Here is a 16,992-nt window from a genome sequence, read left to right on the forward strand (position 1 = left end):
ATTATTAGAAAAGGGGTGGTTAAATAAAACCAAGAATACTATAATGCCTCTGTATTGCTCCATGGTGTGACCTTACCTTGCGTATTGCATTCAATTCTGGTCGCCATATCTCAAAAAGATATAGCGGAATTAGAAAAGGTTCTAAGAAGAGCACCAAAATGACAAAGAGGATAGACTCCTCCCATATCAGGAAACACTAAAGAGGTTTGGGCTTTTCAGCTTGGAAAAGAGACATCTGAGGGGGAATATGATTGAGGTCCCATAAAATACTGAGTGATGTAAAACAGGTAGAAGTGAATCAGTTTTTCCACGCTTTCAAAAAATACTAATACCAGAGGACACTCAATGAAATTACATGAAATACTTTTAAAACAAATAGGAGGAAATATTTTTTCACTCAAAGAATAGTTAAGCTCTGGAACTTGCTGCTGGAGGATGTGGTAATAGTGGTTAGCGTATCTGGGTTTAAAAAAAAAGGTTTGCACAAGTTCCTGGGATTGGTAGCGTGGAATGTTGCTACTAATTGGGTTTCTGCCAGGTACTTGTGACTTGGATTGGCCGCTATTGGAAGCAGGATACTGGGCTAGATGGACCATTGTTCTGACCCAGTATGGCTATTATTATGTTATGCAACATACAACGGAGAGAGTCAGAGTACAGAACACAAGCAGTCCAGAAAAAAGCACAAAGGGCTCTCAAGAATGCAATAAGTGTCCTTTACTATGAAACGACACGTGCCATGTTTCGGCATAAACAAACACCTGCCTCGGGTAAATTCTAAAATACGAACACAAATAAAGCATTACATTAAAAAAAAATAGCAGTACATGAAAGTACAATAAGATAAATAGATAACTGTACTTCAGATAAACACTTGAAAAATTTTGTTGTATACAATAATAGCCCAATGACGAGCTTATGGAAACATGTGCTCACCCTAAAATAGTGTATTTATAGTAACATAGTAGATGACAGCAGAAAAGACCTGCACGGTCCACCCAGTCTGCCCAACAAGATAAACTCACATGTGTCATTTTTTGTGTATACCTTACCTTGATTTGTACCTGTCTTTTTTCAGGGCACAGACCGTATAAGTCTGCCCAACACTATCCCCACCTCCCAACCACCCGCCCCCGCCACCCACCACCAGCTCTGGCACAGACCGTATAAGTCTGCCCAACACTATCCCCACCTCCCAACCACCAGCCCTGCCTCCCACTGCCGGCTACGCTTCTAGGGATCCCTTCCTTCTGAGGAGAATTCCTTTATGTTTATCCCACGCATGATTGAATTCCTTTACCGTTTTCCTCTCCACCACCTCCCGCGGGAGGGCATTCCAAGCATCCACCACTCTCTCCATGAAAAAATACTTCCTGACGTTTTTCTTGAGTCTGCCCCCCTTCAATCTCATTTCACGTCCTCTAGTTCTACCGCCTTCCCCTCTCCGGAAAAGGTTCGTTTGCAGATTAATACCTTTCAAATATTTGAACGTCTGTATCATATACTACTACTACTACTTAACATTTCTAGAGCGCTACTAGGGTTACGCAGCGCTGTACAATTTAACAAAGAGAGACAGTCCCTGCTCAAAGAGCTTACAATCTAATAGACAAGTGAACGGTCGGTCCGATAGGGGCAGTCAAATTGGGGCAGTCTGGATTCACTGAACGGTAAGGGTTAGGTGCTGAACGCAGCATTGAAGAGGTGGGCTTTAAGCAAAGACTTGAAGATGGGCAGGGAGGGGGCTTGGCGTAAGGGCTCAGAAAGGTTGTTCCAAGCATAGGGTGAGGCGAGGCAGAATGAGCGGAGCCTGGAGTTGGCGGTGGTGGAGAAGGGTACTGAGTGGAGGGATTTATCCTGTGAACGGAAGTTACGGGTGGGAACGTAAGGGGAGATGAGGGTAGAAAGATAGTGTAGGGGCAGCAAGACTGAGTGCATTTGTAGGTAAGAAGGAGAAGCTTGAATTGAATGTGGTATCTGATCGGAAGCCCTGTTTCTCCTTTCCTCCAGGGTATACATGTTCAGGTCAGCAAGTCTCTCCCTCATACGTCTTGTAACGCAAATCCCATACCATTCTCGTAGCTTTTCTTTGCACCCCTTCCATTTTTTTTCACATCCTTCACAAGATACAGTCTCCAAAACTGAACACAATACTCCAGTGGGGCCTCACCAACGTCTTATACAGGGGTATTAAAACCTTCTTTCTTCTGCTGGTCACACCTCTCTCTATACAGCCTAGCAATCTTCTAGCTACGGCCACCGCCTTGTCACACTGTTTTGTCGCCTTCAGGTCCTCAGATACTATCACCCCAAGATCCCTCTCCCCGTCCGTACCTATCAAACTCTCACCGCCTAACACATACATCTCCCGTGGATTTCTACTCCCTAGTGCATCACTTTGCATTTCTTCGCATTGAATTTTAATTGCCAAATGTTAGACCATTCTTCTAGCTTCCGCAGATCTTTTTTCATGCTTTCCACTCCCTCCGGGGTGTCCACTCTGTTGCAAATCTTAGTGTCATCCGCAAAAAGGCAAACTTTACCTTGTAAGCCTTCATATTCATATGTAAAAAAAAAAACGTGCTAAAGTGGTGCGGTGATGAAAAATGAATAAAAACAGCATATATATCGTGATCAAATAAAACATTGAGATTGCAAAATAAATGCAACAGTGCACCCACAAACAGCTGAAATGACATAACGTGATGGATAGTGTTATAAAACGATAAAATAGCAATCATGGCCAAGACAAGTGCAGAACTTGGTCAATCTCTTCAGTACCTTTTTTTCCCCCTCCGTGAGCTCTGTAAACAGAGCCCGAAAGGACAAAAAAACAAACACAAGAATAATACTTGGTAAATCCAACCTTTCAGAGTGTCGCACATCAGTAAAGAAGAATGCTTACTGAACCTGCTGCACAACGCAAATAATCCATTTCAGATGGAAAGACGTTTCCTAGGTACAGTGAAAATCCAGCAGTCAAAAGTAGACAGCCCTGTAAAGGCAAGAATGTGGTATGAATTGCTGGAACACCACAACCCACATGAAAATTACCATCTTTTCCCAAAACTGAACAATAGGTGTACTATGCGATGATGTTGACCTTGAGTTTCACAAGATCAAATGGTAATGTTTTACCAGTCGCTGGGATCTTTTGGCCCTAATTTAGGGGCAAAAAAAGGAGAGAACAACTCTTTATGGACACGGAGTGAAATAAAGTTCAGAAATGCTCACTAGTTTGGCTACAGCTTAAAGGGAAATACAAAGGCACAATGTTATCCTCTGTGCTTTGAGCTGAGAAGACCCTCAATAAGGCCAACACATAAAAGTAATGGTTTCTATACAAGTGTAGCAACTGCTGCAGCATTTTAGTGATGAATTCTCACAGGTGGTTCACACAAAGTTTATTATTACAAATTAGTTATAAACAGGTCACAAGTCTTGGAATAACACCTGACATGCATAAATGTTGACATACTGGCCAATGACTATTTGGTGCCTAATTAAAAACAAATGCCACCAAAGAGAGAATTTGGGCCAGTAAAGGATATTCAGCCCAGTGCCAGAACTTTTTCCACAGTTTTGAAATTTGCCTATAAGTTGAACTTTTTTATTTTCAAGCTTCTGAAGTTCTGAGGTCAGACTGACTAAAATTACACTTTGCTAGATATTAAAAACAGAGCTTGTTTTAATATTAAGAATGCACTGACTCTGATTGGCCTCATCTACAGTACAAGAAGGGTACAAATGTAGCATCCCTCCCTCACCCCAGGAACTGCCTTTGGCATGAGAGGTCCATTTCAGTAATTACAGACTGGCTTTAATTTATCAAGCGCCACTTTTGTATAAAATTTTGCTTCCTGCTTTTAGAACCAATATTTCATATTTCTCATTGCAGACTAAAGTGTAAGCCTAGTTGTATACTCAGCACTGCTGATAGTGGGGCATGATATAAATATAATGGAGACAATTTTATAAATGGGCACCTCCATTTCGGTGTCCCCAAGGCCACGTGATAAGTGCCTCTTCTAATACAAAACCTAGGTTCCATACTAGCATAACTCAGTACTGACACATCTAACATTTAGGCACTCATGGTTAAACCAGCCTCAAAGCTGGTGTGAGGACACCAGAGAAGGCAGGGATGTGTGCAACTTACCCGTTTAAGTGGGAGCCCTGCTTAAGTCCTGCCCATGCTCCTCCCCCGTGCACACCCCCTTACAAATACGCATTATCCAGCAGCTCACATGTTATATCACGCAAGGTGCTCAGTTCATGTTATTCTTCTCTTGATGAAGTTGCACAGGTTACCTGTACACCTGAGAATCCAATTCAAAATTCTCATTTTGGCTCACAAAGCGATACATGATTTCCTGAAAACCTGGCATCTTTAACTATCCTTCATACACTAGCTCGTTGCTTCCAGGAAAGATTCCACTAAAAAGAGTTACTCTTTTCTATGGCGGAGGTTTGCCATCTGGTGTGACAGCAAGGCCCTAGATCCTCGCTCGTGTCCTTCACAGGCCCTGCTTGAATACCTTCTGCACTGGTCTGAGTCTGTGCCAAAACATGGTACCATGTTGAGACATCATTAAGAGTCATCAATAAAAGTTATACAGTGGTGGAAATAAGTATTTGATCCCTTGCTGATTTTGTAAGTTTGCCCACTGACAAAGACATGAGCAGCCCATAATTGAAGGGTAGGTTATTAGTAACAGTGAGAGATAGCACATCACAAATTAAATCCGGAAAATCACATTGTGGAAAGTATATGAATTTATTTGCATTCTGCAGAGGGAAATAAGTATTTAATCCCTCTGGCAAACTAGACCTAATACTTGGTGGCAAAACCCTTGTTGGCAAGCACAGCGGTCAGACGTCTTCTGTAGTTGATGATGAGGTTTGCACACATGTCAGGAGGAATTTTGGTCCACTCCTCTTTGCAGATCATCTCTAAATCATTAAGAGTTCTGGGCTGTCGCTTGGCAACTCGCAGCTTCAGCTCCCTCCATAAGTTTTCAATGGGATTAAGGTCTGGTGACTGGCTAGGCCACTCCATGACCCTAATGTGCTTCTTCCTGAGCCACTCCTTTGTTGCCTTGGCTGTATGTTTTGGGTCATTGTCGTGCTGGAAGACCCAGCCACGACCCATTTTTAAGGCCCTGGCGGAGGGAAGGAGGTTGTCACTCAGAATTGTACGGTACATGGCCCCATCCATTCTCCCATTGATGCGGTGAAGTAGTCCTGTGCCCTTAGCAGAGAAACACCCCCAAAACATAACATTTCCACCTCCATGCTTGACAGTGGGGACGGTGTTCTTTGGGTCATAGGCAGCATTTCTCTTCCTCCAAACACGGCAAGTTGAGTTCATGCCAAAGAGCTCAATTTTTGTCTCATCTGACCACAGCACCTTCTCCCAATCACTCTCGGCATCATCCAGGTGTTCACTGGCAAACTTCAGACGGGCCGTCACATGTGCCTTCCGGAGCAGGGGGACCTTGCGGGCACTGCAGGATTGCAATCCGTTATGTCGTAATGTGTTACCAATGGTTTTCGTGGTGACAGTGGTCCCAGCTGCCTTGAGATCATTGACAAGTTCCCCCCTTGTAGTTGTAGGCTGATTTCTAACCTTCCTCATGATCAAGGATACCCCACGAGGTGAGATTTTGCGTGGAGCCCCAGATCTTTGTCGATTGACAGTCATTTTGTACTTCTTCCATTTTCTTACTATGGCACCAACAGTTGTCTCCTTCTCGCCCAGCGTCTTACTGATGGTTTTGTAGCCCATTCCAGCCTTGTGCAGGTGTATGATCTTGTCCCTGACATCCTTAGACAGCTCCTTGCTCTTGGCCATTTTGTAGAGGTTAGAGTCTGACTGATTCACTGAGTCTGTGGACAGGTGTCTTTCATACAGGTGACCATTGCCGACAGCTGTCTGTCATGCAGGTAACGAGTTGATTTGGAGCATCTACCTGGTCTGTAGGGGCCAGATCTCTTACTGGTTGGTGGGGGATCAAATACTTATTTCCCTCTGCAGAATGCAAATAAATTCATATACTTTCCACAATGTGATTTTCCGGATTTAATTTGTGATGTGCTATCTCTCACTGTTACCAATAACCTACCCTTCAATTATGGGCTGCTCATGTCTTTGTCAGTGGGCAAACTTACAAAATCAGCAAGGGATCAAATACTTATTTCCCCCACTGTATTTCCACCACTGTAACTTCAAATTGAGCAATCCTTGGTCTGGTTTTGAAGTGCCTGATCCAACTCCCACTCCAAACTGGCTACTGCCATTGATGGGCATATCTTTCATTCTTTATTTTATAGTGTCATGTTTTGCTGACAATTGGGATAAAAGATAACACATTATAAATAAAAAGCTACATAAAAATGTTAATCAAATAGCCTACAAATGTTTTGTTACATATTCATCTAGAGCAGATATAAAACTACTAAGTGTATAATATTTCTACATGTCAAATAGAATTTTATGCCAAGATGGTGGGTCCAGGTTTAATTTGATTCAGTGTTTCCGCAAGAACTTTACTTTCTCTAGTCATTGGAGCACCTGAAACAAAATTCCTAGAGCTTCTCTGACATTTCTGCATGCATAAGATGAATATCGAGATCTGGAAGAACTGTCCAACATACCAGTATTCAACAAGATTCCTTGTCATCAGCAGCAGATGAATCCATTACGAATGGGTTGTGTCCACCTACCAGCAGGGGGAGATAGAGAACACTGAAAACCATAGTGCCTCTAGGACGGCTAGCTCCATCTGCCTCTCAGTATTTCTCTATCTCCAAGCAGGGTTGGACGCAGCTTGTTCAGCTCCTTGAAGATTCTGCCTGGGGTAGCTCCTGTGCTTTTCCAGTTGTAGCAGGGGTGTTGTGGCTAAGTGGAGCCCACTTTAAAGGCACATAGGTTCGCCCTTTCCCTGCCTTACCCTTCCCCCTGTGTGGATGCAGGCATATAGGTTCGCCCTATCCCTCCTTTTCCACCCTTTTCTGCCTCCGGAGTACCTCTGTAGCTGTTTGCCTCCAGCGTTAAAAAAAAATCGCGCTCTCACAGCGCTGCTATTTCTGAGGCTTTTCCTGACTGTGAAACATGACCGAAGCTCGTGGACTTGGTCCTTTGAGGTAAGAGCGGTACTCAGCTCCTCTGGGGAGGGCCCGCGGACAGCGTTCCGATCGGGGTGATTTTGGCGCAAAGCCACCATTTTGAATTTTATTCTGCCGTTTTTCAGTGATGGCTGCTGAGGGAGTTAAGCGCTGTTCCCGTTGTGGCAAGCACAGATCAGCAGTGGGGCTCTGTAAAACGTGCTGTTTAGACGATAGAGCCAGTACGAGCATGGCGAGCGATGATTCTTCCCGCTCGATGGAGCTGGCAGCGGGCGCCATCTTGGAAGCGCCGCATGGCTCGACCCCCGCAGTTGCGGAGGACTCTAAGAGCAGAGGGGCGCCCCGGGCCGAGAAGCTCCGTTCCCCGTGGCTCCTAATTCGGAGGCGGGAGGTCAGGGTGAGTCTTTCTTCCCCAGGTTTGTGCTTATTTTACATAAAGCCTTCATGCTGAAAAGAGCTCTGCCGCAGGTGTCTGACACTGGTTCCCCTCCGACTGATGATGGCCCGGGGCTGATGCCAGACGTGGATGTCCCTGAGCGTTGGATGCACGCTAAGCATAGACGGGTAAATTCCCCTTCAGAGAGTGGCGCTCCCCCCCCTCCCCCCATAGTCGGGCTTTGGGGACTCTGAGGGATCTGGCAGGCCTTCGTGGTCTGAAGAGCCGGAGGAAGGAGCCGGTTTGCCACTGGATCTGGATGATCCCACTGCGGTTCAGATTTTCCACCGCGATGAGCTGCCAGCACTTATCTCTGATGCCTTACAGGCCTTCTCTATTGATGACCCTGTTCAAGGCGAGGCCTCCTCTAGCAATCCAAGGATGGCGAGTACTAAGAAGCCTGCTCGTGCCTTTCCTTTGCATGACTCCATCCAAGAGCTTATTTCTGCTCATTGGGCTGACCCCGAGGGGCCCTTGAAAGTGGCCATGGCAATGGGGCATCTTTACCCTCTGAGTGAGGAGCACTTGGCCCGTTTTGGGATGCCTAAAATATATGCCTTAGTCACGGCGGTGACAAAAAAGACTACCCTCCCAGAAGAGGGAGGGGTCGCCATTCATGACCGGTGGCTGGAATCAGCGCTAAAATGGTCCTTTGAGATTTTGGGCCTAGCCTTAAGAGCGTCTGTTTGCAGTTCTTATGCTGCTCGAGCCTGCCTCTCTTGGTTACAACAGGCAGTGGAACAGTCCGTGGATGGTGCGGAGTCCCTCGCTGAGGTTGCACCAAGTATGGAGTCGGCCTTGTCATTTTTAGCTGACGCCCTCTATGATCTGGTCAGAGCTTCGGCTAAACAGATATCTGTGGCGGTGTCCGCCCACCGCCTTCTATGGCTACGGCATTGGGCGGCTGACATGGCCTCTAAGCAGAGGCTGGTGAAGTTGCCCTTTCGGGGCCTTTTGTTATTTGGAGAGGAGTTGGAGAAGATTGTTAAAGACCTGGAGGATGCTAAACCCCAGAGGTTACCTGAGGATAGGCCGTGGCCTTCTTCCAAGGGTCAAGTGGTGCCCTCCTCCTCCAGACCTCGCTTCCGTGAAGCTAGAAGGTATCGCCCAGGGCGCTCTGCTGGGTTTACTCAACGTGCCCGCTTTCAGCAGAGGAACTCCTTTCGCTCGGACAAACGCTCCGCAGCGGCAGGCTCAAGGCCAGGAGTTCAGGACCATCCTCCACAATGATGGGACACCGGTCCACTCCTCCTTTACAGCTGTAGGAGGACGCCTTTCCCTCTCTCTCAAGGAGTGGACCAAGATTACCTCAGATCACTGGGTCCTGGACCTGATCAGAGAAGGTTACCGATTGGAATTCAGTACCCCGGTGAGACACATGTTTGTGGAGTCCCGATGCGGTACTGCCGTCAAATGGGCGGCGGTAGAGGAGACCTTACAAGTCTTGATGCACCTTGGAGCAGTGATCCCTGTGCCTCCCGCCAAACACGGCTGCGGTCGTTACTCCGTTTATTTTGTGCTGCTGCGAAAAGGCGGGTCTTTTCGGCCTATTCTCGACTTAAAGAAAGTCAACGAGTCACTAAGAGTGCGGCATTTTCACATGGAAACCAAGCGCTCCGTCATTGCGGCGGTACAGCCAGGAGAATTCCTCACGTCTCTGGACTTAAAAGAAGCTTACTTGCACATTCCTATATGGCCCCCGCACCAACGGTTCCTCCGGTTTGCGGTGTTGGGAAATCATTTCCAGTTTCAGGCCTTGCCTTTTGGCCTCACCACAGCTCCCCGAACCTTTTCCAAGGTAATGGTGGTAGTAGCTGCTTTTCTCAGGCGAGAGGGTATTCGGGTTCACCCATACCTCGACAACTGGCTCATCAGAGCGGACTCTGCAAAAGAGAGTCGTCATGTAACAGCCAGAGTGGTCTCAGTACTGCAATCTCTGGGCTGGGTCGTCAATATGCCCAAAAGTCACCTGACCCCCTCTCAATCTCTAAAATATTTGGGGGTCCGGTTCGACACGGCCTCGGGGTTTGTCTTTCTACCCGACCAAAGGCGGTGCAAGCTTCAGAATCAGGTCCGTCTGCTCCTGAGGATGCCTCGCCCGCGAGCTTGGGACTTTGTCCAGCTGTTGGGGTTGATGACGGCCACCTTGGAAGTGGTGCCATGGGCGAGAGCGCACATGAGACCTCTGCAGATTGCCCTGCTTCAACTATGGTCTCCTATGTCCCAGGATTATCAACGCAGACTCACATGGCTCCCTGCGGCCCAACTCAGTATGGAGTGGCGGCTCTCAGACAGCATGCTGCGGTGAGGAATGCCACTAGCATTTCCCGATTGGTGCCTGGTGGTAACGGATGCCAGCCTGAAGGGCTGGGGAGCACATTGCCAGGGAAGCTATGCCCAGGGTCTGTGGACACCCGAGGAAACGGGGTGGTCCATCAATCGCCTGGAACGGAGAACGATATTCCAGGCTCTTCTGGCCTTTCACATGACTCTGGAGGGACTGGCTGTAAGAGTTCTGTCGGACAACACGACAGCAGTGGCCTACATAAATCGACAAGGCGGCACTCAGTGTCAAACACTGGCCGCAGAGGCCGCTCAGATATGCCACTGGGCCGAGCTACATCTGCAGCTTCTGTCAGCAGTTCACATAGCAAGTCAGAGCAACGTGCAAGCCGACTTTCTAAGCAGGTATCAAATCGATCCTGCGGAGTGGGAACTGGCAGACAAAGTGTTCCTTCAGATCTGTGCTAAATGGAGAACGCCCGTAGCGGATCTTATGGCCTCCAGCACAAATGCCAAAGTCCCATCCTTTTTCATCAGATGGAGAGATCCTCGCTCAGCGGGGTTGGATGCCTTGGCTCAACCCTGGCCCCCGGGCCTCCTGTATGTGTTCCCTCCTTGGCCCTTAATAGGGCGACTCCTCCTGTGAATTTGGCTGCATCAAGGAGTGGTGATCCTCATTGCCCCGGATTGGCCCAGGCGGCCGTGGTATGTGGACCTCCGGCGGATGCTGGTGGAGGCTCCCCTTCCTTTGCCTCTGGTACCGAACCTGTTGATGCAGGGTCCGGTGACCATGGAGGATCCATGCCGCTTTGGTCTTATGGCATGGCTATTGCGAGGGAGCAATTGAGAGTCAAGGGCTATTCTAACAAGGTCATCTCCACTCTCTTGCAAGCCCGCAAGCGTTCCACTTCTGTTGCCTATGGGCGCCAATTTGAGGCTTGGTGTGTTTCTAAAGCGTTCACACCCATGCGGGCTTCTGTCTCGCCGATACTTGACTTTTTGCAGGATGGTGTACAAAAGGCTTGGCCTATAATTCCCTGCGTGTTGAAGTGGCAGCCTTGGCATGATTTCGGGGGAAGGTCGCTGGCCTCTCCCTGGCTGCGCATCCGGACATTGCACAGTTTCTTAGAGGGGTGCTTTGGCTCCGGCCTCCCATGCGGGCCCCTTGTCCGGCTTGGAACCTGGGGCTAGTATTAAAGGCTCTTCAGTGATCGCCCTTCGAGCCGCTGAGGCGAGCTTCGGAGAAGGATGTGACTCTAAAGACAGCCTTTTTGGTGGCCATTACATCGGCGAGACGGGTGTCTGAGCTCCAGGCGCTGTCCTGTCGAGACCCATTTCTGCAATTTTCAGAGTCCAGAGTAACGGTACGTACTGTGCCTTCCTTCCTGCATAAGGTGGTTTCAGCGTTTCACCTAAACCAGCCTATTTATCTGCCCTCCTTTACTAGGGAGGAGTTTCCGGAATCTTTTGGGCAGTTGCACCTTCTGGATGTGCGCAGAGCTCTGTTGCAGTATCTGCAGATGTCTAATGCTTTCAGGACCTCTGATCACCTTTTTGTATTGTTGTCAGGTCCTTGCAGAGGGTCTCCAGCATCTAAAGCCACTATAGCCCGTTGGCTTAAGGAAGCCATTTTTTCAGCATATCTGCTATCTGGCCGGCCTCCGCCTGACGCCTTTAAGGCGCATTCCACAAGAGCGATTTCTTCCTCTTGGGCTGAGATAGGAGCACTCTCTCTTCAAGAGATATGTAGTGTGGCTACTTGGGCTTCTAAGCTCTCTTTTGCCCATCATTACAGGCTGGATGTGGCTACCAGGAGGGACGCGCTTTTTGGAGCACAAGTGCTTGCGTGTGGTGTGGCTTGTTCCCGCCCTATTTAGGGATTGCTTTGATACATCCCATTCGTAATGGATTCATCTGCTGCTGATGACAAGGAAGGGAACATTAGGTTCTTACCTTGGTAGTTTTATTTCCTTTAGTCACAGCAGATGAATCCATGATCCCTCCCTGATTGACTCTGTTTTGTGTTCAGTTTTTCCTGCAGACATGTTCCCTCATTGGGAGAAGTTGGAAAACAGTCTTCAGGATTTCTGTTCTACTACAGGAGGTTGAGTTTGTCCCTCCTTTGTGTTATTGCTCCTGTTCTGGGGCGTTCGTTCGCTGTGAGGAAAGTTCATGTTATGCTACTTTGCGGTTTAACACTGCTTTGGAAGCTTCAAAATACTGAGAGGCAGATGGAGCTAGCTGTCCTAGAGGCACTATGGTTTTCAGTGTTCTCTATCTCTCCCTGCTGGTAGGTGGACACAACCCATTCGTAATGGATTCATCTGCTGTGACTAAAGGAAAGAAAATTACCAAGGTAAGAACCTAATTTTCCCATATCGTACAGAAACTTCACAATACCAATTTGAAACTATTCCAAACGTTGTTATAGGATCCTCAAAACAAAAGAAAGTCAAAGCTACTGCCTCCTTTTCTCTCTTTTTTTTAACTTTCCGCCTAGTAAATGAAACAAAGGGGAACATGTGATGCTGAATTCTGTAACAATTTGTTTTTACATTTTATACCCAACAACATGCTGCAGTAATGTAGAGAAAATACTGATAATTTCACAAAGCTTGTCCTGAGAGCTAACACAATATATTTTGCATTGATTAAGATAAAATGGCAAACCACAAGTTGTCACTAAGTACCGGTTACATACAACACTCAGATTAAGAGAAAGCTTATTTTCAGAAAAAACGAAGTCCTGTTAAACAGTTCACCTTTCTTCTCTTTCTACAGTTGTGTAAATCCACAACCAAGGCTTTCCTTTTGCAGAAAGTTTTCACTCACTAGAGGTATTGTGTCAATTAAAATACTTACCCCCATCAACAAAGAAAAGATCCACATTCTATAGTTAAAACAAGGGTGGAACTTGTCCGGGAGGTGGAGATCACTGGATTTTATATCATGGTGATAAGTCCCATTTTCCTGCCTTCCACGCTCCAGGGTTGGGATTCTGTCATAATTAAGTTCTTCTCTAAAAACCTCTTCCCTAGTCATACTGCTTCAAACACAAAAGTTGGAAGAGCTCTGAACAAAAAATAAATAAATAAATAATTGCAGCTCACATAGTAACACTGGAATCATGGAGGAGAGTCATATCATGTTTCTTTATAGGATCTGAAATTAACTGTTATTTGCTGATAAAGAATTAGAAGTAATAAAGAAATTCTTCTGTATATATGGTCAAAAGGAATTTACAGTTCAAACCTGAACCTACTTTTATTATATTTTTATGCTATATCTGTTTTCATTAAATACAGGAACGTTAAAAGTTTAAAGACCAGATATCAAGGTTACTCTTTAAAAAATGAAGGGTAGTTTCGGTTATTATGTCAAAATATTATCAAATTAGCAGCAGCTCTTTGAAGCGTTTCAGAATTAGACAGCTGCCATCGGGTCTACAGATAACAACACAGATTATGCCTATAGGCAAAACAACGACAAAATACTATAACCAGGATATAATAAACCTAACAATTTCAACATTACTTCTTGTAATGTTTTAAGAGCACCCTCAGATATTCCCACTATAAGAAGCACAACAAATTTTTGTTGCTTAGTGGTGTAGCACTTCTATCATCGGGTTACTCATTTTTATTCTTCTTTTGTGAATCACCGGATAGACAAAACAAAACATATTTTCAGATTAATTATAGAATGGCACTGTGTTTTCTTCCGTGGTTTGGAGAAAGATGTGCTCGCATCCTAAGAAAAACATTTTTTAGCAGAAATGTACAACAAAAAAAATCATTTTAAAGAGAATTATTCAAAATGTTATGACTATTAGCTAATTCCTTCAGAGTAAAAAGAAATGAATACATAATAATGAATACATAATAATTAAGCTAGACTAGAAGAGGCCCTTGAGTGAATTTCTATGGCCCTTAAAATATTACATATTTTTTGTGGTGTCAATATGGCAGCCAACATCACTGACTTCTAACATAATAAAGAAACGTCTGGTTTTCAATTACTTTCTCTACCCTTAAATTACAGTGCAGTCATTTTATGTTTTGTGGCATGATGAATATGCCCGAACAGAAAAACTTTACATACCTTAACACTGAGAAGTTGTCAGTTGGAGCCAGTCTTCTGAACAGCAGTGCTTGCAGACTTTTTGGTGCTCTCAGCGATTCCTGCTGGCTTTGAAAAGTTTGCTTCTTCCACTCTGGAGTTCAACAACATCTATTCATGAGGACAAAAGCACAGTAAAAAACTGAAGTTAAGCCAGGGAAAGAAGGGAATGCCTTCTGAATTTTAATGAAGGGAGAAAACCAGAAGATGACATTGGGGTGAAGTAGATACAACATGGATCTTTGGATCTTTAAATCAGATCCACCCAAATTACCAAAGAGCAAAAGGTTAAAATGATAAATCTCTTTAGCAGTATAAAACAAACTGTTAAACTGCTTGGTGATACAATCATTTAAATCTACTTTTGCCCAGAGAACTGTTAAAGAATAACCTATATCTATTAAATTGAAGAAATATATTATAAATCAACACTGAAACCTTAACTACCCCGAGGAAAGTCGTATACTTTTAACAAACCTCAATGGAGTTTACTATCACAGGCTTCTTCTAGACTGAAAAAAAAGCAGAAACTTTATAAGGAATCTGGGGACTCTTCTGCACTGCCTTTTCAACAGATCTCATAGCTTCTGCCTGGTGTGAGTTGCTGTGTTCCTATCTACTATTCTTGACCTTGTCCTGGCCTGTGTCTTCATCTCCAGTCTTGCCCCTGTTCCTGCCCCTTCTTCGGACTGTCTCTTTGGCTTTGAACTCAGCTTGCTTCTGGATCCTTCTTGCCTGCTGCCTGCCTTCATGAACCCTGACTGCTTCTAGGACCTCCACTCGGACTGCCTCCCTGGTTTTGACCCCAGTTTGATTTCTCTTTTCCTCCTGGACCTCTGCCTGCCTTGTCTCCAGCTTGCCTGACCATGCCTCAATCCCGACTTCTGGCATCACTTGGACTTTCCTGGCCTGGGTGCCACTCACCTGCCTCCAGTCAGGGTCTACCTAGCCCCCGGGTTAGTTAGGCAGCATCAATTTGGCTGCAGCCTAAGGGCTCACCTTCCTCATCACATGACAAACTAGTAAAATAAAATAAGGAAGGTGATATATAATCAAAGCTAGATTAATTCTTAAGAAAAAATCTTGTAAACAAGTACTTTTTCAACTTATTACAAAAACGTAACTAATTCATTTCTAACCTTCAAGGGGAAGGAGTTTCAAATTGAAGCAGCTAGATTTGTAAACACTGAGGGCTCCTTTTATTAAGATGAACTAACCGCACACTAATCTTTACCACATGCTAAATCCATTAGTGCACCTTAGTAAATGGAGCCCTGATGGTTATCCTTTTGTAGTTAATGCCTTTTACAGTACAAAAATGTAAAAATAAATTGATCATTATTATGTAGAGATCAATTCTCTCTAGGAAAAAATAGAAAATTTGATTTGTATATGTATATTTATAAAATAGTGCCTTATTAGGCACTTACTAGTTCACTTAAACTAGGCGCCGACTTATAAAATTATCCTCTTAGAGGCCACTGATAAACATATAAGTGCTTTTGAATGTTGCCTTGCAAAGATGTGTTATAAATCCTTAAATGTCTTTAATACTGCCTCTATACCTTTGGAGGTATAAAATAACTTTAAAAAAAAAGCTATCTCTAATATCTGTTGGCCTTTATATCGCTTATAACTTCTTCTAGGCCATGCCAGAGACTTGCCAGGCATACTGCCAACCAAGATGTGAAAGTCATTTTTTTTTTTTTTTACAATGATGAGTATGTTTATATGGAAATGAGAGAAGGAAGAGGGCCTGCAGTGAAGCGGACCTCTATTACACCCTTCTCTGCCTCAGCTGCTACAACAAGAAAGGCAGCTGTGCCAGAATACAGTAAAAGTACACTAACTCCCTCTGGCAGCTCCTCCCATACCCATGCACAATTTCTGTCTAGAAGGGAAGTGTGGGAACAAGAGTGAGGTGAAGAAGAGCTACAAGGATCATGGGGCTTAAACTCACTACATCTTCAGCAAGTGCTGCTGACCTGCTAGCAATGGCAATCTGGATTAAAAAAAAAAAAAAAAAAAAAAAAGGGTACCAGGTCAGGGCCAGTGGTAGCCTCTGCCTTCCACTCCACCTGCAATAGAAAAAAAGTAATTCCAGAAAGGTTTCAGGTCAGCAATCTGGAATAAATTCATCACTGCCTGTTAATGTGCTCACTGTTTGACAGTACTTGTCTTCCTTTTTTCTTTTTAAATTCAGGGAACACTTGATTGTGCTTGAGTTTCGTGAAACACCAAAACAAGTTTCATGTCAATGCATCTTTATAACCCCATTGCTCACAGGTCACTTGACTAGAATACCAGAATATGTATTTTAAATTAAAATTGGAGTGAATAAGAATTCTTAAAACATAATTAGAAATCTATACTTAGAAATTTGTACTAAAATATGGGGAAAAGAATCTGTAGTAATACATGATGTGTAAATGTGCCACTTTTGCAAGTTGTATCTGCAAATGTCAGCACTTTTGCATTTTGAGGGCCCATGCAGGCACTTTTTTTAAATCATGAATCACTATGGCCTGTTTCTATTGCTGGCTTTAATCTGACATAAGACCAGGGACACTGCATGTAAATCTCTCTCATGAATATTTATTGTGGATAACCTGAGAACCTGACTGGCTGGGGTGCCTCCAGGACCAGCGTTGGGAACCACTGGTCAGGGAGATTACTGAGCCCTGTGCATCCAGATATCAAAACTAAAACAGAAGAGGTGGTGTTTAATAAGCTCCAGTGAAGCCCTCTGATGGATCGAGGGAGAATTGCACTTATGCAAGTGGAGTAGTGTCATCCTCCTCACCAGACCAATGCAAACCACTCCATGTGTAACCACATTGATCAAAGGGTCCTGTATTCAGCTTCTCCCTTTCTTCTGGAAATCTATAGACCCATCTGTATCTTCAGATTGTGTAACCTGAAGGTAGTAGCCTCAGGCCCAGCCTCCCTTCCTCTCTCCCCCAATCTTCAGCATCTCCTTTCCCCCATCTCCTCACCTTTTGCCAGAATACACCTCCTCTCTAGCT

At 44.9% G+C, this 16,992-nt stretch overlaps 1 protein-coding gene across 1 annotated transcript in view; it reads right to left on the bottom strand.

The window, feature by feature from the left end:
* The window catches only part of MLC1 (modulator of VRAC current 1), a 63,215-nt gene extending 50,326 nt beyond the window's left edge, over positions 1-12,889 (bottom strand). Inside the window, 2 exon segments of the mRNA XM_030216706.1 lie at positions 2,906-2,995; positions 12,710-12,889. Coding sequence (XP_030072566.1) covers positions 2,906-2,995; positions 12,710-12,889 — 270 coding nt within the window.
* Positions 12,890-16,992: the final 4,103 nt, after the last annotated feature.

This window comes from Microcaecilia unicolor, chromosome 10 (assembly GCF_901765095.1).
Source record: "Microcaecilia unicolor chromosome 10, aMicUni1.1, whole genome shotgun sequence".
Taxonomy (NCBI): domain Eukaryota; kingdom Metazoa; phylum Chordata; class Amphibia; order Gymnophiona; family Siphonopidae; genus Microcaecilia; species Microcaecilia unicolor.